General features: G+C 54.3%; 1 protein-coding gene across 2 annotated transcripts in view; it reads left to right on the forward strand.

Annotated features, from left to right (window-relative positions):
* Positions 1 to 20,022, forward strand: part of NRF1 (nuclear respiratory factor 1) — a 60,365-nt gene that overhangs the window by 28,750 nt on the left and 11,593 nt on the right. For both annotated transcript variants that reach the window (XM_040063406.2, XM_058420459.1), the window contains exons 8-10: positions 1,496 to 1,597; positions 3,264 to 3,421; positions 6,066 to 6,190. In XM_040063406.2, the coding sequence (XP_039919340.1) occupies positions 1,496 to 1,597; positions 3,264 to 3,421; positions 6,066 to 6,190 (385 nt within the window). The remainder of the gene's footprint in view (positions 1 to 1,495; positions 1,598 to 3,263; positions 3,422 to 6,065; positions 6,191 to 20,022) is intronic.

Consider the following 20,022-nt stretch of genomic DNA (forward strand, 5'->3'; position numbering starts at 1 on the left):
CTGTGCCTCCAAACCACCGCTGCTGGTGGTTCCTCACCGGGCCCAGCGCTTTGTCCCTCTTGGGCGTCGCATTTTTAGCCAGACAAACGTAATGAAGATAAAACCTGGGTGTATGAGTAGGGTTTTTCCCCCCCCCCAAATGAAGCTTTTCAGTGGCTGTTGGAGTTTTCTGTCCCCCACCAAGGCCCAGCAGACCTGCCAGGCTGGTTCTCTTTGCTCACCTCTCCGCACAATCTCCCTTTATGACTGGTGTCCTTTCAGCTGCTGGACACCCGAGATCCCTCTGGCTTCCTGGCATTTATATTTCACTCTCCTCACAGACAAAGCTGCCCATCTCGCTGCCTTTGTCCCTTCCCAGCTGTTAAATGGGGGAAAGATCGTTTCCAGAGGGGTGTTGAGGACGTGCTCCGTGTTTGCGGGGTGCCTGGAGAGGAGACCCAGGGAATGGGGAGCGAGGAGGGCGTGCAGGGAATTCTGAGCCGGTGCTGGGTGGGTGGGAGGAGGGATTTGAGCTGCTTTTCCTGTGGCTGGCAGGGTGCTGAGGCCTTCGTGGACACGGGGACAGCACGAGGGATGTGCAAAGCTGGAAGCTGCCGTGGGTTAAGGTGGCTCCAGCTTGGGATTTCCTCTCCCCTGGGGACAGCTCCGGGATTTCTGTGAGCTCTGCAATTACAATTACCCACAGAATGGTGGAATTTTGAATGGGTTGGGATGGACCTTAAAGATCCTCTCGTTCCACCACCTCAGCTTGCTCCAAACCCTGTCCAGCCTGGCCTTGGACACTGCCAGGGATGGGACCTCTTCCAGCATCTTACCACCCTCACAGGAAATTCCTTTATTCTTTTTCGCCTGAGAGCGTGTCAGAGCCCTGGTGGAACCCTGGGCACTGAGAATTCCAGGATTTTCTCTGCTGACCCCCAAGCAAACGCCGCGTTGACCTGAGGCCGTGGAAAAGGCACCAAAATGAAATCCCAGCGCTGGGATTGTGGCTGTGGAGTTCAACAGGAGTGTGTGACAGCACAGGGTGCAAAACTCCGAGCTGGAGGGTTTGGAACACGGCAATGGAGAGAAAGCAAGGTGGTGGATTTAGGGCAGAGGCTGAGTTCTTCTTTTTCACCTCCTTCTCCTCCAGGGCTCTGGCTGGGATTTTGGAATTGGGCAGAAAAATCCGCATTGCGGGCCAGGGGTGGTTGGTTATTGGGCTAAAAGTGAAAATAATTCAGGTGTCATTGCATAATTGGACAGTTTGTGCTTAAAAGACCTTGTAGAGAGAGAGAGAGAGATGAGGCCATTTTTCACGTTGTTAACCAGAACTCACAACCTGCGAGACCGTGCCGGAGATAAAAATCAACAATCCGTCTCCCGAGCGTTTAATCCCGACTCCGACGGGAAAAAAAAAAAAAAAAAGATCAAAAAGCGACGAGAACCGAGTTTTCCCCGTCCCCTGCGTGCATTTTCCTGCGGTAACAGACGCATCGTTCTGCTCCCCACACAGGTTGGCACCGGTGCCACGGTGGCCACGCTGGCCGACGCCTCCGAGCTGCCCACCACGGTCACCGTCGCGCAGGTCAACTACTCCGCGGTGGCTGACGGAGAGGTGAGAGCGCCAGGAGCATCTCAGTGCCCTCCCAGCGAACAGCCGGCCTGCAGAGATCAGGCCCTGGCACACCTGAACAGAAATTCGATTTATTTTTGATTGATTTTTTATTTTTTTTTAATTTTCTCTCAGAAGGCGCTGCGTCGCCGTTGCGACTCGGCGGAAGGCTTGGCTCTGAATTTCGTGCTTTTTTTTTTTTCTTTTGAATATGCCTCCTGCAGGGTATTTATTTTGGGTTGATTTTTTTTTTTTTTCGTCTTTTAGGCATTTCCGCGCCTAAATCCGAACGCTCGCGCTCGCGAGCTTTTATTTTTAACCCCCTCTCTCCCTTTTTTTTTTAAAAACCAAACAATTCGTTCAAAAAATAATCATTTTTTTTCCCCGTAGGTTTAAGAAACGTTCCCTTAAAATTTTAACGTTTAATTTTTTTTTTTTTTTTTTTGCCTTCTTGGCTTCAAAGACCACCTTCAAACGAGGCTGCAGGTCCCTTCGTGTCCCTCCCCTGCCCTGCTCTGCCTCGCTGGGCTGTCACGAGAGGTGGCAGCACGGAACAGCTTTGCTGGCTCCCATCTCAGCCCCTGAGCTGCCTGGGCTGACCCTGAAGCGGTTATTTTTTTTGCTCCGAGGGTTTTCCCACCCGCATTTCCAAATTCTCCTTCCCCCTCCCTCTCCATCCTGTGCTGGGATTAAACTTCGCCCAAACGCAGCAAAATTTTACCTTGAGCCTCCTGCTTTTAGGGTTGGTTTTTTTTTTTTAACCACTTCCATCCCAACAAATTGAGGTGGTTTGGTGGGTTTTTTTTTTTGGGTTTTTTTTTTCCATCACCACCTCCTAACAGCGTTTTTATTTGTGCCTCAGAAGTTGGGAAGTGTCCTAAAATGTTGATGGTGGAGGGAGATCTTCACCTTGCAAAGCAGCCAGTAGGATTTCTCTGCAGATTTTCTGCCTTTTTTTTTTTTTTTTTTTTGGTCCAAAGTGGGTTTTTAGTTCTCACCCTGGTGGATTTTTTGGCCGTGTGATCGTTATCTCGTCATTATCTTTGTGAAGCTCCGCGTGAAAATAAGGGGGAAAATGAGCAACTGGGTGAACTTCAGATCACATGAAAATTACCTGTGGGGAGATCTGGAGTTAGGGGATTTTAAATACCCGGGATAAACGAACATTTCCAGCTTTTGTTAAGCAATGTTGGCTCAATCCCATCCCAGGTGCTGCCCCGAGAAATCCTGGATGGGAAGAACCCCCCAAAACGTGCAAATAGAAACAGGGGAGGAAAACACGGCCCAGTTCCCTGAGGGACGTGCTGTGGAAGGAACTTCTTCCTCGCGCCGAGGCGGAATTGTTGCGTTTTCGTTGGTTTTAATTGGTTTTAATTGACGGCCATTAAGCACAGCTAATTAACGAACACCCCCCCCCCCCCCCCCCCCCCCGCTACTACAGCAACAACAGCTCTGCCCTGTTTTGTTGGGGATTTACCAGCACAAGAGGGATTTCTGGGCTTTTCGAGGACTTTCCTCGACCTGACGGATCCCAACCTCTCCCTCCCTCCTCCCCCGGGGCCGCCGCGGCTCCGCCGGAACCCGTCCGTTCTCCTTTTCTGGGGATCGTCCGCCCCTGGAAGCGGGCTGACGCCCCGTCCCCCAGCCTCTCCCTGTGTTCCCCTGGCAGGTGGAGCAGAACTGGGCCACGCTACAGGGCGGGGAGATGACCATCCAGACGACGCAGGCCTCGGAGGCCACGCAGGCGGTGGCCTCCTTGGCGGAGGCGGCGGTGGCGGCGTCGCAGGAGATGCAGCAGGGAGCCACCGTCACCATGGCGCTCAACAGGTACCCGCAGCGAGGGCGCGGCGGCCTCCGCCCTGCACGGTCCGGAGTTGGGGGTTTGGTTTTTTTTCCACCCCCCCACCTCAGAGAATTCCTGTGGTTGGTTCCCGATTCCTGCTCTGTTCAGAAGCGGAGTTTCCTCCACAGGCCGCTGTCTTTTGGTTTTGTTCTTTATTTTTTTTTTTCCCCCCCACCTCCGATTTTTTTTTCTGAAGGAGCTGCTGGGGGTTTGTTGGATGGGCTCGGGTCTGAGGTGCAGCCCCACGGGTCCATCCGGCAGGAGATAATAACTTTGCTCAGCTCTGCTGGGCTGCTTGAACTTGTCCTGCCGTTCCTAAAACCTGGAGATGGCTGTGGCGCTCCCTGAGGGACAGGAAACCTCAGCACAGCAGTGAAGGAGGTTTCCCACTGCTGAGGTGTGGGCAGGAATTTCCCTCGCCCACAGCAGGATCCTGGTGAGAGGCTCCTGGATGGGGATGGGGCAGGGCACAAGACCACAGCGCTGGTGGTTGGAATAAAGCTCCAAGACCTTGTTCCATCCAAAAATTGCTGAAGGAATGGCTCTGATCCCGTTTTGCTCCCAAATCTCTGTTGGGATTGAATCCCAAACACAGCTAGAACTGGTTTCTGCTCTCTGTGGTCCATATACGGGTCCTGGAGATATTTCTTCTCTGCTACGTGAGGTTGGTCAAATAGGGGTTTTTTATCTAATAATTTCCCTGTAAAATTCACTTTTAAAAGCCAATGATCTTTTCAGGACACTGGAGTTACAGGATAAAAAAACCCCACCTCCCCAAATCCAGCTTTGCAGGATTTTTATCCTGCGCATTTCCAGGGTTCCACATTTCCCCGCGTGGATTTTTTTATTTTATTTTTATTTAGAAGTGGGAAGGCTGGACGTGAGGTTACACCTGATGCCAGGTTTGCTGAGCTGCCCTTGTCCTTCCTGCAGATAAAAAATGCATTCCCAGAGCTCCAGGCTCAGGAGAAGGATGTGCCAAGGGCAGTGGAGAAACTGGGCAAGAAAATATTCCAGTTTTTCTACGAGCGTTGAAGGGCTGCTCTGAGACACAGCGGGGCTGTTTGGAGCTGAAAATCCACCCTGAGTGGATGCAGTAGGAAAGTGTTTGGCATCTCAGCAGGAGATGCGGGAAGGGAAGGAAAAGATGGGCAAATAGTTGGAAAATATTTGAGTCGATTGCTCGAGCAGAGAGTGAGCAGAGGGAGAGCGTCCATGGGGGAGCTAAAGGAAATCCCCGCTTGTTTTTGCTTAATGGAGGTGGGAATTGGTTGGAAATTTGACTTCGGGAATGTTTTAGCACTGCTGAGCAGATATTGTCCAAAAAAGAAAAAAAAAAGTCCAGTATTAGGAATTTGAAGGAAAGGGGAAAGCCGGGATCTGGCCTCTGGAATAACTGATGGTGCATTCACATCTTGGACAAAGTGGGAAGTGCTCACCGCTCAAAATAGCAAAAGTCTGGAGAGGACAAGAGTGATCAGACCCCAGGAGCGATCCATGGACCCCAGTGGGCTGTGGGAAGGAGATGGCTGGAAATGTGTGAAATCACGAGGAAAACAAATGAGGAAAAGTTCTGTTTCCTGTTTCTCCCAGTATCAGACCAAAGGACGGCCCAGCCAGGAGTTTTTGAAGCGCCGAAACGCAAATTTCCCTTCTAATTGAAGGTGGAACTCTGCTCCAGGATGCTGGGGAAGCGAAGGGGATTAGAGACAGATCAGAGCTCATGGTCCAGGTGCAATCTCTGGGCACCTGGGAGGGTGCAGGAAGGGAAGAACCCTGCGCATCCCTCCCTAAATATCTCCAAAATCTCGCTGCTGCCAGACAGCGCAGAGCAGCTTTGCTGGCCGCAGACCCCGCTCCCATCTCAGACCCTGACTGCAGCAGCCTGGGCTGCCCCTGAAGCGCTCTGCAGCTGCTCTGAGGGTTTTCAGGAGCCAGTTTTACCTCCTGAGAGCTGCAGGGAATCTTTCAAAGGCAGCTGGGTTGGTGAGAGGCGTCCCTGCCCCTGGATCTGGTTGGGTTTGAGGTCCTTTGACACCTTCCCACCTTTGTGGGGACAGTCCCAGCTTCTTTTTCCTTCTTCCCTCGCTCCATCCCCGTTCTGGAACAACTTGGGGCACCTTGGCAGGGCTTTTGGGCCTGGCCTCATTCTTGTGAAGGAACCTAACAGCCCTCTGCTGAGAACAGTGCTGGTTGAAAGGAATTTTTAAACCACCAGGCTGGGGAGGAGCTGGAGGCAGAGCTGGTGGTGCTGGTTCAGGGCGGCAGGGCAGAGGTGAAGGGAGAACCCTGAAACCTGCAGAGCCCCAGGACGCGCCAGTGCCAAAAATCTGAACCCAGAGGCAGGAAGGAGCCACGTGGAATAACTGCTTGGATTGGCCCGAAGTTTTCTCGAAGCCCCAGGTGAAAGAGAGAACACAGGGGTGCTCTAAGAGACCTGGGGAAAAAAAAAAAACCCACCAGAAGCAGCTTCTCCCCGTCCCTTCCTCCTCCAGCGTCGATTTCGTGCTCTGCATCGCTTTATCCGGGCCAGGCACGAATGCCCCTGCTCTGGATCGTTCTCTTGGCCTGTGTTTGCTGCTTTATTTGTTTCTCTGGTGTTCCTGACCCCTTCTCTCCCCTCTGCAGTGAAGCCGCTGCCCACGCCGTAGCCACGCTGGCCGAGGCCACCCTTCAAGGAGGGGGACAGATTGTCCTGTCTGGGGAAACTGCAGCAGCAGTCGGGGCACTCACTGGAGTCCAGGATGCCAATGGTAAGGCCTCTGCAAAGGTTTTATATATTTTTTTAAAAATTTTCTCTTTTTTTTTAGGCTCTTAAAAACGGCCTTTTCCTCTCTTTTTATCGAAATGTCGCGGTTTGGGTGGTAAAATCCTCCTCCCTCACTTCACTGACCGGTCGTGAGTTTGTAATCTCAGGGTGGAATGGGAGCATGTAGAGGTTTTTAACTCCTTGTTCGCTCTGCTCTTTCCCTCCTCTGCCAGCTGGCTCTGTATCCTTAATTTTTGGGGGGGAAAAACTGCTCCGTGGTGCGTGTCTGCGCCCAGCGCAGGAAGGGTCAGCCTCGATCAATTAACACAATTAGTTGGTGCCGTACTAAACTCATCTCCAGAGCTCTTAAACCATCATTTTATCTCTTATTTCCTGCCCTTCTCAAGGCTTTTTTTTTTTTTTTCTCCCCCCGTGCTTGGTGTGGCTGCTCCTGAGTCAGCCTCGCGTCGTTTTCCTCCCGCTCCGTTTTCCGTCTTCCCACCGCGGTGGATCTCTCGATTCCGGGGGATCCTCTGCAGCATTTCTCACCTGTCCAAGCCTGGTGGCTTTTGCAGCTCTTCAAACCAGAAAAGAAACTCGGAATCCACAGATATCACCTCAAGGGGTGGATGGGATGTCCAAATGTTCCTCCGCGGTCGCTCTGTGCTCCTGCCTGACCCTGAGGTGTTCAAGGAACACCTGAAGGCCTTGCTGTCGGGTTGTAGGTTGGATTCAGTGATCCCAAAGGTCTTTCCCAGCCCTGACTCCGGGATAATTCCCAAGCTCAGGCTGGTTATTGTGGAATTACCCCAGAACCCCGCTGGTTTTTTGGGTTAGGTGGAGGGAGGCCTGTCAAAATCATCCGGAAAAGGGCGCAGAAGGGTGAAGTTGTAAAGAACCCTCGAGAGCGGGGCTGTTTGGACACAAATTGTCAAGGAGGGGCCGAGCACGTGTGGCTGGGTGGCAGGACTGCCAGGAACTTTGCATGGAAGCAGAAACCCGCTCAGGTTTCCATCAGGATCCTCGCCCTGCCGGGAGCGCGCGACGCCGATGTTTAGCTCGCGGCTCGCGGCAGAGGGAAGAGGGATTTGACTCGGAGCTGGTTTGGTTCCCTTGCTGTGGAGTCAGCCAGCCTGAAGAGGGAGCAGAAAGGAGAGGAAACCCCTGTCCCCGGAGCTGGGCGTGCATCTGGCACCAGGGAAGAGCAGGATCGCGTTTGTCGTGCCTGGCGTGGTGAGGGCGATAAGCGCTCGGTGTTCGTCAGAGGCGGGATCTGGCCCTGGATGCTCAAAACCAGCAGACTAATCAGATTTGGAAAAGCAGATCCGCACCTCTGGCTCCTTTTGCTCTGCTTCCCGAGTGCTTTCACGGTCTGGATTCCTCTGGATGCTTCCCATAAAACTCCCCTTTCTCCACGCCCTCCCTGAGTCACTCCACCTCACTCTCCCGGCATTGACATCATTTTAAAAACAGGCTGGGCTTTTTTTTTCCCCCTTTTTTTTTCTTTTTAAATTTTTTTTTCCCCTAGCAGCCGAGTTGGAAATCAGATGGGATTTAAAGTGCATTAAGGGGAGAGACTGCAGCATCTTCCTGTGAGCAAAACCTCGCCCACAGCCCCTCGCCTGGCTTCCACTCTCCTTCGATTTGCTCTAATCTCCGGTGGTATTAAGGGGAAGGGCTTTGGAGTCCTTGGAAGCTCCATGCTGTCGGTTCCTTACGTAACCAGCTAATATATCTCCCTCAGGGATGCAGGAGATGTTGGTATCCATTGCTGCTGGCTCTGTCTGGGGAGGGAGAGCAGATGGATTTCGCTGCCGGCAAGGATTTATCTCCGTAGCCGGGGCGTGAGTCGGGAGCGTCCTCCTGGACACTGATGGATGGGGTAAAAAAAAAAAAGCAGGGGGGGAAAAAAAAAATCCGCTCTGTGCCCTTTCTGTCCAGAGGAGGTGGAATTGGGAGTGATTTAGGGAAAACAACTGCCAGAGCTGGAATGGTCCTCACCAGTAAATTCCCCCTTCTTGCTGTTGCTTGCAAAGTCTTAATTTGCTGATATCCCCAATAAACGCTTCTCTCTGGGAACGCTCTTAAACTTCTGCGGGACTTTTCCGAGGGGGGAAAAAAACCCATCTGGAAGGGTAGGATAGAAATTCATCTCCATCTTATCGATAAGGTAAAGGAGATCGTTGGACACCTCCCCATCCCTGGGAGCGTCCAAGGCCCGGTTGGACGGGTTTGGACCAAGCTGGGATAGTGGAAGGTGTCCCCGTGGCAGGAACGAGATGATCTTTAACTCACTCCCAACCCAAACCATTCCATGATTTCTCTGCAAATTCCTGGAGGCCAGGCAGGGTGTTTCATACCTGATTTTAGCCATTCAGTGCGATTACTCTCTCTTTTCTTTTTTTCGGTTGGTTTCTTTGTTTCTCTCTCACTACGGCACTTTCCCCATCCGTTCTCTGGAATTACCTCAATAATAACAACACTACAAGACGGCCAAGATGGGTAAAAAAGAGGAAACCTCTGTAAACTCGTGGATATGTGGGAATCTAGGGCTCTAGGGAGCCCGGAAACGTGGCTGCACCTCGAAAAAGGCTGAGGATAATCTTGTGATCTGTTCCCTTCCCAGCTGAAAGGAAACAAGATCTCCTGCTCCCATGCAGTGTCAAACCACCTAAGTGCATTTATGGTTTTTCTGCTGCCCTGGAGCATCTGCTCCGGGCGCGGATGCAGGAACTGGTGACCCCACACTTGGAGGCTCAGCTGCTTTTGTTCTTAAGTGCTTGGTATTGAACAGAGGAATACAGGGAGCGAGCGGAGCGGAGCGTGGCAGCGCCAGTCCCCAAAAATGCTGGGAAATGCTCTGCCAAGAGGAAACTCTGCGCCCCAGAGCTGCTTTTTGGGGTGAGGGAAGCTCGGTGAGCGATGGGAAGGAGCGGTGCCGGTGCTTGGAGCGTTCTCCTCCTGCAGCTTTTTGCTTGCCATCGATCCGTGGGGGCCCTGAGAGCTGCCAGGGCTTCCCGGCTGCATCCTGAAATATTGATGAGGCTGCTGGCGGGGCCGTGCCTGCGCAGGGCTGCCCGGGAGGGGCAGAGCAGCTCCCTGCCCAGAGGAGCCTCGACAGCCACGAATCCGGGGCTTGTTCGGGAAGGTGAGAGCGGCGGAACGCGCCGGCTCCAGCTGGGATTCGAAGCGGGCCGTGGAAAGAGTCGGGAAGGAAGAGTTTGTGGGATCAAGCCGTAAGCAGGGAATTGATTTCACAGACCCAGCCAGAGATCCAGTGGATCCTGCTTGTCCCCCTTGGCTGCCCTTCTCCTCTTTTCCTATCCCCAGAGTAGGTTTTCCCGCCGGATCTCCTCCCCGTGCCGCTGGAGATGCTCCTGGGGGCACAAAGCGGGACCCTGAGAGGAGCCCACACCGAGCCCTGCCCTCCTCCATCTCAAATGCCCCCAGATGCCCCCAGCCATCCCCAAAATCCGCTCCCTGCTCTCCATCCAGGCAGAGGGGGCCGTGCTCAGGGCTGGGCTGAGCCAGGATCTGTGATGGGAGCCCGGGGAGAGCATTAGGGTCTGACGTGGGCAAGGGGGGGATTAGCGAGCTCCCTGCTTTCGCAAGCCCCGAGGAGGAGGCGTCAGCACCTCCAGCGGCGTCTGGGGTGACAGTGCCACGCGGAACTGCTGCTCCAGCCGCTGATTTCGCTGTGGGAAGAGGTTTAAATGCTGGCAGAGCTTCGGTTCTGGGCGAGCTTCCCCACACCGAGCGAACAGGTGGGAAGCTGTCCCCACCCTCAGCCGGTGCAGATGGGAAATGGGAAGGTGCCTGCCAGTCCCAGCCGGCTGCTTGCAGCTGGAAACACCTCCAGGAGGGAAAGGCAGGATTGGGATCCTGTTCCCTGGGCTCTGTGTGTGACTCCCAGAGAGCACAAACGCGGCTGGAAAGGCTGGGAAAACCCGGCGCGGGTTTGGGATCCCCTCGCTTTGGGATTCCTCGGGATTTTGGGGAGGCGCGACACCGAGCCACCGGGAGCTGGTGGCTTTTTCACATGAGAAAAATATTCCTACATTTCCCAGGGAGGGGAAAGGCTTGGGGGGGGGGGGGGCTGCAAAATGTCACTTTCTAAAAAGCAGTATTTTGTGTTTTTCCTGTTGGATCTCCTTTTTTAGGGAAGGTGGAGCCAAATGAGTCGCTAGCAGCTTGGCAAAGTGCAGATCAGCATGTTTGCATCCAGGAGGACAGGAAGGAAAGAGTCAAGCTTTTTGTAGGGCCTCCCTGGTGGGAACAGAATTTTTTAATGAAGGTTTACCCTGACACAGGTAGGATTCAATCCCAATCTGAAGGAAAGGTGAGGAAAATCATTTTTACAGAGGGTAGAAGAGATGGCAGTGGCAGCCAGCAAGGAGAGCAGAAAAGTGAATTCCTGGGTTTGCTGAGCAGCTCCAGGAACAGGGAGAGGAGTTTCCTAGAGGACAAATTGCTAGATATCAATGAATAATTATCAGCAACGGAGCTGTTGGGCTCTGTGTGAAACAGCTTGGCGTAAAGCTCGGGTAAAAAGGAGCTGAATCTGTGTCGGGTCGGGGTCTCTTCTCCCAAGGAAAAGGTGACAGGACCAGGGAAACGGCCTCAAATTGCATCAGGGGATGTTGAGGATGTTAGGAAAAAATTCCTCACTGGATGGCACTGAAATTCCTCACTTGTCAGGCATTGGAACAGGGCTGGGGTGGAGTTTGCATCCCCAGGGGGATTTCAGAGCCTGTGGCACTTGGGGACACCGGGTTCTGCTCCCAGGGAACACGGACAGGAGCAGAGGGAACGGCCTCAGCCTGGCCCAGGGGAGGTTTAGGTTGGATTTTAGGGAAAATTCCTTCCTGGAAAGGTTTGTCCAGCCCTGGCAGAGCTGCCCAGGGAGGTTTGGAGTCCCCACCCCTGCGGGGATTTAACAGCCCTGTGGATGTGGCACTTGGGGACACAGGACAGCAGTGCTGGGGCATGCTGGGACTCGATCTGGGAGCTGTTCTCCAACCTCAGTAATTCCACAATTCCAAGCACACTCACTCCTGTACCGAGGAGGTTCCTGACTGCATCCACCCCCGTTCCCTGCCAGCCTCTGGCTCTCTGCTTTATGTGACCAGCGATTCCCAGTCGGGATTTTGGGACACCAGCTCCCAGCTCCTTCCCAGCACGAAGCAGAGCCAGAGGAGCTGCTGCTTGCAGCGAGCCCTGGCACACCTTGCCCTGCCCTTCGGGGCCAGCCGCTGGCGTTTGCCGTTCCCGGCGCTAATCCCGCGCTGTCCCGGTGACGCGGGGCCGTCACGGCTTTGCTCTGACATCCTGGCCCTGCTGACGATCAGGATTTGTCTTCCCACCGACCTGGGTTAAAAATAATCCCTCCTGTCCCCACATCCCTGGCCGGAGCTTCCCTGGGTCCCGGTCCGGGTGTGGGATGGAACCAGCCCAGCACGGGCTGGAGGTGGATTCCTTCGGGCTTCCTGGATGGGAACACAGAGCGGTCATTTCTGGGGACAGTTTGGCTTTTTGGGGTAGAAAAACCTCATTTTATTGTCTTTATTTAGCCTGGAGAAGAGAAGGCTCCAGGGAGAGCTCACGGCAGCCTTCCGGTGTGGAATGGGGACTTCCAGGAATGAGGCTTACAGGAATGGCTTCCCACTGTCAATGGATGGAATTTTGGGAAGAAATCCTGGTTAGGAGAGTGGGGAGGCCCTGGCACAGTGTGCCCAGAGAAGCTGGGGCTGCCCCTGCATCCCTGGAAGCCTCCAAGGTCAAGTCGGACGGAGTTTTGGAGCGCTCTGGGACAGTGGAAGGTTTCCCTGCCCATGGCAAGGGGTTGGAGCTGGATCTTTAAGATCCCTTCCAGCCCAAACTGTTCGGTGATTCTCAGGGAAAAATACTTTGATGTGATGAGCGCTCGGGCTGTTCCGAGGGCTCTCTCCTCTTCGCAAGGGCAGCGCTGCCTGAGGAGCACGAGGAGCCTCCCGGGTGGTTTTGTGCCCCTGCTCTGCATCCGGGTCTCCCGTGAAGTCTCCAGGCTGCTCCTCAGCTCCAAACCCTGAGAGCTCAGAGGGAGGAGACACCAGCAGTGGCTCAGTTCCTGATGCTGTCCCTAAAAGCCACCGTGTTCCTTCTCAGCGTGCCCACGACGGAATTCCCAATACATCCCAGAAGGAAACCCCTTCCCCCGGGGCAGGGAGCCACCTCCGAAAAATTCCGTCATTTCTCCCAATCCCTGCGGGTCTCGGGGAGCTCCCACCCCCCCCAAAAAAAAACCAAACGAGCCGTGCCCCGTCTGGCCTCGTCTCCTGCTTCTCCGTGACCTCACAGCATCTCCAGCACCTCCCTTGCCCTCCCCGTTTCCCCTCCCTCGCCTGGCGAGCTCTGCCTCTGTCCGTTCCTGTGATCAGGCGCTCGAGCCTCGCAGGCTCCCCAGCTGTCACAGCCCGGCCTGGCCCGGTTTAAGCGCAGCCCATTTACCTTCCACGTGTCCCGAATTAGGGGGAAATGGACAGGAGGGCTGGGTCTGTTTAAAAATTAAAGCTGATTACAGGGCATTAACGTTACATCTAAAGGAACAGACAGCAGCCCTCCTCTCTCAGCACAGTTGCAATATGTTCCCTTTTGTTCCGGGCTGCGAGAGGGAAGGGAGCGGGGCTGGGAGCCACTCCAGGCTGGGCAGGATTTCCTCTTCGGCCATAAATTTTGAAAGAGGAGCTGCCTGTTTGTTGGGCTGGTGCAAGAATTTAAAGAGGGTCTGGCTACCTGAAGCAGTTCCCGTCTTTGCCGTGCTAACAGGAAGCTGAAGTCCTTTCGGCTGGTCCTGAATTTCCCTTGGAAAATTCAGGTGATCCGACGCTGTCGCGTTGGGAAGTTTCCAGTTTGATGGACCCCAGTTGTTTTTTTTGTTAAATCCCATCATTTACGTGGCGATTTTTTGCCCCAAAGCCAGGAATTGGTCAGTCTGGCTGGGAACCCTGTGATTGTGATGCTGGGCTGGGATTTGTTGTGGGTTTGGGTTGGATTTGAAGCCCGTTTTTTGGTGGATTTTGCTCCTTCACCTCCCAGCCCCTCAGGAATTCAGGTGGCTCCAGAAGGAGCTGCTCAGTGCAGGATGGGTGCTGAAAAGAGGCCTTGGCAGGTGAAGGGATGTATTTGTAATCCCTGCATCCTGCTTTTCTCTGTCCTCAAGAAACCAAAGCTCCAGGGAGAGCTTCCAGAACATTCCAGGGCCTGAAGGGGCTCCAGGAGAGCTGCAGAGGGGCTGGGGACAAGGCCTGGAGGGACAGGACACAGGGAATGGCTCCCAGTGCCAGAGGGCAGCGCTGGATGGGAGCTTGGGAATCAGGAATTCCTGCCTGGGCTGGGATTGCCAGAGCAGCTGTGGCTGCCCCTGGATCCCTGGAATGTCCAAAGCCAGGCTGGGGAAAAAAAAAATCTCTTAATGACTTTTCACTTGACTTTACCACCACCAATATTCGCAGTAAATTCCAGGGGGTTTTTTCAGTTTATGGAGATGAAATCCCCAACAACTTGGATTTGGGAGCCACATCCTGAGCTTTCCTTTCTCTGGTGTCTGGGGATCTCAGGGCGCCCATCTGGGGGTCTCAGGGATCTCATCTGCAGTCACAGCAAATTTTGGGGGGGGTCTCTGCAGCAGATGGGAATTGTAATCCTTGGACAAGCTCCTGTCTAAAAGAGATGTGGATGAATCCAGGCAGGAAAGGAATGGCAGCCGGGGGAGTTGGCATCTTGTCCTGAGCACATCTGGAAACACAGAGCTGGACAGACAAACGTTCCCTTGTTTGCCTCTGATCCGGGAACGGGGATGGGAAGGATGGAGGTGTTTTTGGAAGGTGTCTGCGAGCAGATCTCGGCAGCGCCGCCCTCTGGGATCTTTGGCTCCGGGCTGGGGTTGGGAATTGCTCTCCTGACAAGCTGCACATCTCCAGCCTGGTGCTGTGTTACTGATACACCTTGGCTTAGGGAGAAGGGCGCAGGTGGGGTCAGAAATCCAGCCCTGCATCTCTCCTGACCCGTCAGAGATGCTGCTCTGTCCTCTGCCCACGTCTTCTCCTCTTCCTCCTCCTCCACACTTAACCTAACCCAGATCAGAGCCCTGGCAGAGCTTGACCAGGGGAGCTTGACCAGGGGAGATTGGCCAGGAGAGCTTGACCAGGAGAGCTTGGCCAGCAGAGCTTGACCAGGGGAGCTTGACCAGCAGAGCTTGACCAGGAGAGCCTGACCAGGAGAGCCTGACCAGGAGAGCCTGACCAGGAGAGCTTGACCAGCAGAGCTTGACCAGGAGAGCTTGACCAGGGGAGATTGGCCAGGAGAGCTTGACCAGGGGAGCTTGACCAGCAGAGCTTGACCAGCAGAGCTTGACCAGGGGAGCTTGACCAGGGCAGATTGGCCAGGAGAGCTTGACCAGGGGAGCTTGACCAGGGGAGCTTGACCAGGAGAGCCTGACCAGGGGAGCTTGACCAGCAGAGCTTGACCAGGGGAGATTGGCTAGGAGAGCCTGACCAGGGGAGCTTGACCAGCAGAGCTTGACCAGGGGAGCTTGACCAGGGCAGATTGGCCAGGAGAGCTTGACCAGGGGAGCTTGACCAGGGGAGCTTGACCAGGAGAGCTTGACCAGCAGAGCTTGACCAGGAGAGCTTGACCAGGGGAGCTTGACCAGGAGAGCTTGACCAGGAGAGCTTGACCAGGAGAGCTTGACCAGCAGAGCTTGACCAGGAGAGCTTGACCAGCAGAGCTTGACCAGCAGAGCTTGACCAGGAGAGCCTGACCAGGAGAGCTTGACCAGCAGAGCTTGACCAGGAGAGCCTGACCAGGAGAGCCTGACCAGGAGAGCTTGACCAGGAGAGCTTGACCAGCAGAGCTTGACCAGCAGAGCTTGACCAGGGGAGCTTGACCAGGGGAGCTTGACCAGGAGAGCTTGACCAGGGGAGCTTGACCAGGGGAGCTTGACCAGGAGAGCCTGACCAGGAGAGCTTGACCAGGAGAGCTTGACCAGGGGAGATTGGCCAGGAGAGCTTGACCAGGGGAGCTTGACCAGGGGAGATTGGCCAGGGGAGCTTGACCAGGGGAGCTTGACCAGCAGAGCTTGACCAGCAGAGCTTGACCAGCAGAGCTTGACCAGGAGAGCTTGACCAGCAGAGTTTGACCAGGAGAGCTTGACCAGCAGAGCTTGACCAGGGGAGCTTGACCAGGAGAGCTTGACCAGGAGAGCTTGACCAGGAGAGCTTGGCCAGGAGAGCTTGACCAGCAGAGCTTGACCAGGAGAGCTTGACCAGCAGAGCTTGACCAGCAGAGCTTGACCAGCAGAGCTTGACCAGGAGAGCTTGACCAGCAGAGTTTGACCAGGAGAGCTTGACCAGCAGAGCTTGACCAGGGGAGCTTGACCAGGAGAGCTTGACCAGGAGAGCTTGACCAGGAGAGCTTGGCCAGGAGAGCTTGACCAGCAGAGCTTGGCCAGGAGAACTTGGCCAGGAGAGCTTGACCAGCAGAGTTTGGACAGCAGAGCTTGGCCAGGGGAGCTTGACCAGCAGAGTTTGGACAGCAGAGCTTGACCAGCAGAGCTTCTTCAGGGGTTGTGGTGCTCCTGGGAGGCACCACCAGCCCAGGGAAAGCAGCTTCGTGCCATTTCTGCTGTTCACATCCGTGCTGGGTGTGCAGCTGAACGTTCAAACCCACCGGAGTGGAGCTGGGTGCACGCAGATGAGCCCAAAAATCGAAAGCAGCTCTGCTCTGCTGCTCCTTTCTCCCAGGATAGAATTCCCTTGTGATGGATTCTCCCTGTAGGAACAACTCGTTCCAAACTACCTGGAGGGGGTGGCAGCTTTTGGAGTCCATCTCTGGCAGATCTTCCAGCTCGACAGCGGAGATCCCAGGACGGTTTCACGCTGCTGGCACCACCTCTGCTCACCCTGCTCCTCCAGGAAACCCCAAAGAGAGGTCCCAGCTCTCCCTCCTTGTGAGCTGCTTCCCTAAATTTGTGCCTGGAGTTCCTTCAGCTGATCCCAGCTGACCCTTCACCGCCCAGGATGGGCAGTGATCCCGCCAGCTGTGCAGCAGCTGGAGCATCTCCCAGGGCAGATTTTGGCAGATTTCTTGGCAGGTTTGGGCTCACAAGGCCTCCTGCCTCGTCCCCGTCCGTGGTGGGAAGGGACAGTGCGGCACAGCTGGGGATGTCACTGCTCTTTCTGCCTGTGCCACCCAAGGAATTAATTACCTGTGATTAATCCCCTGCGGCAGGGCAGGTGCAGAGGGGGTCCCTCATGCCCCTGCACCCCCATGGCAGAACCGGGCTGCAATCTGCTGGTTGATGACTCTGGGTTTCTTATCTTCTTTTCTTCGTGTTAAGAGCCGGGATTAACACACAGGAGTCGCAGTTTTTATTATCTTCAGTGTTTATTAATTCTTATCTATATCACAGCCTCACCAGCCGTGAGCTCTCACTAGCAAGGCAGAAAATGGAGACGTCTCTAACTCTTTCCATGGTTAATTAAGCGCTAATTACCCAATAATGAGGTGACACTTATATTATTTATACTTTTAACCCAATAATTGACCACCCAAGGCCAGAAGTGGAGACCTTTTCACACAGTAAGAAAAAAACCCACCCGAAACCAAGAAGAAGGTGAAGAAGGTGAAGAAGAAGGACTCAGCCTCAAATCCTCCACATTGCCCCATTTTATTACTACATGCTAAAACCTTAAACTCTTGAGTTTTTCACCTTGTGAGATCACACAGTTCCATTCAAACCACACACCCACAACTCAATTTCGGAAATCTGTTCCACATCCTCAGGTCAAATGTGGTGCTCGCTTGAGGGTTGGTGCCTTTTAGCCCAAAAATTCTCCGCCTCCAGGGTTCCAGCAGATGACAGCAGGGCACAGCTCCTGCCGTCCCTGGCAGGTGCCCTGGCCACCCTCTGCACTGCAGAGCCCAGAACGAAAACGTGGCTGCGTTTGGGAGGGATGGAGGCTCCTCTGACCCCAGGGGCGCTTTGTTAGCCGCGGGGCCCTTAATGGCTCTCGGCGGGTGTAGGGTGCAATCTGATCCAAATGGGAAGCTGGCTGAAATCCCAGCAAGCTGTCATTGCTGCGGGAGGCATCTTTAGGAAATGAGATGGGCTTTGTGAGCCCCGGGGAAGGAGAAATGCCCTGCATTGCAACTTGGGGCTGCTCCCTGCTCTGGGGTTTGCTGGCTCTTCCTTTACCGAGCTCCTGGCCTCTTGTTTTACTCCAAAGTTTCCTCCCTGCGGGCGGTTTGTGGTTTCTGCTCTCCCTCGCTCCCTGCTCCTCTTTGGAATGCGCGTTCCCCGCTTCCCGGACGGAACTCCTCCAAACTCGAGGTGGCTGGTGGTTTTCTTTGCCTTGAAAAGTGTTCGGGCCCCTTCTTTTCTGAGAGCCTCAGCTGCTTCCTCAGCAGGGTCCGACCTCCCGAGTTCCCCCATCGCTTTTTTCCAGAGGATCGCTGGGTGCCTGGATTTATCTCCTCGCTGGATCTTGGGAGCAGGGTCTGGTTTTCAAGCCTAAAAGCACAGCCCCATCTGTCTTGTGCCTCTGGGGCATAGTGAAGAGCCCTGTCCTGCAGAAAGGTTTTCCTCGTGCACCAGCCCTGCCCTGGCAGAGCGAGGAGCTCGAGAAATTTTAGTGAATTCTCCCAAGTGGCTGCGCTGAACTTTGAGATTTCTGTTTTCCCGGGTGAAACTCTTTCCTCTTCCTTGACGTTCAGCCGTTAGATTTGGGGTTGAGGAGGACTTTTCCTGCTCGGGGATTGTTATTTGCTCTGGAGTGTTGTTTGAGGCATCAGCAGCTTGCACAGGAGCCTGAGGAGATGCAGCTGCACCTCGGTGTCCCTTGGGTGGCTTTGTCCGAAACATTGGTGGGCGCCCGAGGAAGAGGAGGGGAATTTGTCACCCCAAGGACTCTTCCAGCCTCCAGCAATTCGATTGGAGCCTGGTCAATGGCCAGCAGCGGGCTCAGCACTGGCATCTCCCTCCTGTGATGTGGTGGCTGAGCAGAGAGCGCGGGTTAAGTTTTATCTTCTTTTTTTGCCAGAGTCGGGATTAAATGCCCCAGAGGGTGCTTCTTGTTCGGACTCAGATGTTTATTAATTTTTATCTATGTTACAGTTTCACAAGCCGTGAGGTCTACAGCACTTCTAGCTAACAAACTAAAAATTGAGCTCTGTCTTTCTCTCTACAAGGCCTTTTAAGGATAAAGTCTCTAATTAAGATGTGACACCTGAATTATTTTCACTTTTAACCCAGTAACCAACCACCCCTGGCCCGCAATGCGGATTTTTCTGCCCAATTCCAAAATCCCAGCCAGAGCCCTGGAGGAGAAGGAGGTGGAAAAGAAGAACTCAGCCTCTGCCCTAAATCCTCCACCTTGCTTTCTCTCCATTGCTGTGTTCCAAACCCTCCAGCTCGGAGTTTTGCACCCTGTGCTGTCACACACTCCTGTTGAACTCCACAGCCACAATCCCAGCACTGGGATTTCATTTTGGAGCCTTTTCCACGGCCTCAGGTCAACGCAGCGTTTGCTTGGGGGTCAGCACAGAAAATCCTGGAATTCTCAGCGCCCAGGGTTCCAAGAGGCGTGGAGGTAAAACCACCTTCCCTTTGCCCTCTGACCACGGGGAACGCTTTTTCCCCGGTGTCCCTTGGGGCAGGCGGAGCAGGGCGATGTGTCTGTCCCTGCAGGTCCCAGTGACCTTCTCAGCTCGTGGAGACAGCTTGGCTTTGCTGTAAAGCAGCTCATGTGACAGCAGTAATCCGCAGCGGGTAAACAGCTGTGTGGGAAGATTCCGGGGAATCGCCCTATTTTCCCTGCTCCGCGCTCCCCGGCCGGCACACCGGGACAGGAGAGGCTACACAGGTCCCTCCTCACTGGGTGTCTCTGGAGCCATCCCTGAAAAACCAGATCAGGAGCACTCACTTTCCAAGATTCCTCCTGGCAGTCCTCGTGGAGCTGCAGAACAGCTTCCAAGGATTTTTTTCAAAAAGCCGTTGCTCCTCTGGTGGTTCCCTCCGAATCTTTTCCAAAACCACAAGTGGCATTTTCGAGCCTGAATTTGACTTCTGTCTCCCACCCTCCGAATCTTTTTGGCATCATTTATTCCCTCACGGCTGTGCAAACTCCTCTCTCTGGGTGACACTTCCCGATGGCTCACGTGGACCCTCTCCTGCTCCTGGGTTGCTCAATGGGATTTCTGCCTGTGGGAAGTTCAGTTCTGCCCTGGAGAAGTCACAGACTGAGGGAGCACTACCTTGGCACTGGGTTCAAATTAATCACGGGTTTATTATTCCCATCCCCGGCTTACAGACTGTACCAAACTTCCTTTCCCTGTGGCTTTGCCCCCTTGTTGCCGCAGGTCCCTGAACTTCCCCATCTCCCTTTTCCCCGTGGTTTTAACCTTCCAGACCTCCCAGGGGAAGTTCAGTGAGTGTGTTCTGGAGCCGGTGACAGCTAGAGCAGGTGGTTTTAGCCCCAGATCCGGGTCCCTGTGCCTCACAGGCAGCAATTCCCCTCGGTTCCCTGCAGGAATGAGGTGCCTACTTGCTTCGTAGCCCTGGAATCCCTGGGTTTCTCCAGCAGGAACAGTTGAGGCTGCAATGAATTTTCCACCAGTGGCCTGAGACAATCCCTTATTTCGTGTAAGCCACAGCCCAGCCCTCGGGAGGGACCATCTGTTCCTCTGGCCTAGGACAGATTTGAGCAGGAGCCCTGGCAGTGAAAGGCTCTCTGCTATTCCCCTGAGCCTCCTGATCTCTTCCCTTCCACCTCTTCCCATCAGAGAAAGAAAAAAAAACAC

This window comes from Hirundo rustica, chromosome 4, assembly GCF_015227805.2.
Source record: "Hirundo rustica isolate bHirRus1 chromosome 4, bHirRus1.pri.v3, whole genome shotgun sequence".
Classification (NCBI taxonomy): domain Eukaryota; kingdom Metazoa; phylum Chordata; class Aves; order Passeriformes; family Hirundinidae; genus Hirundo; species Hirundo rustica.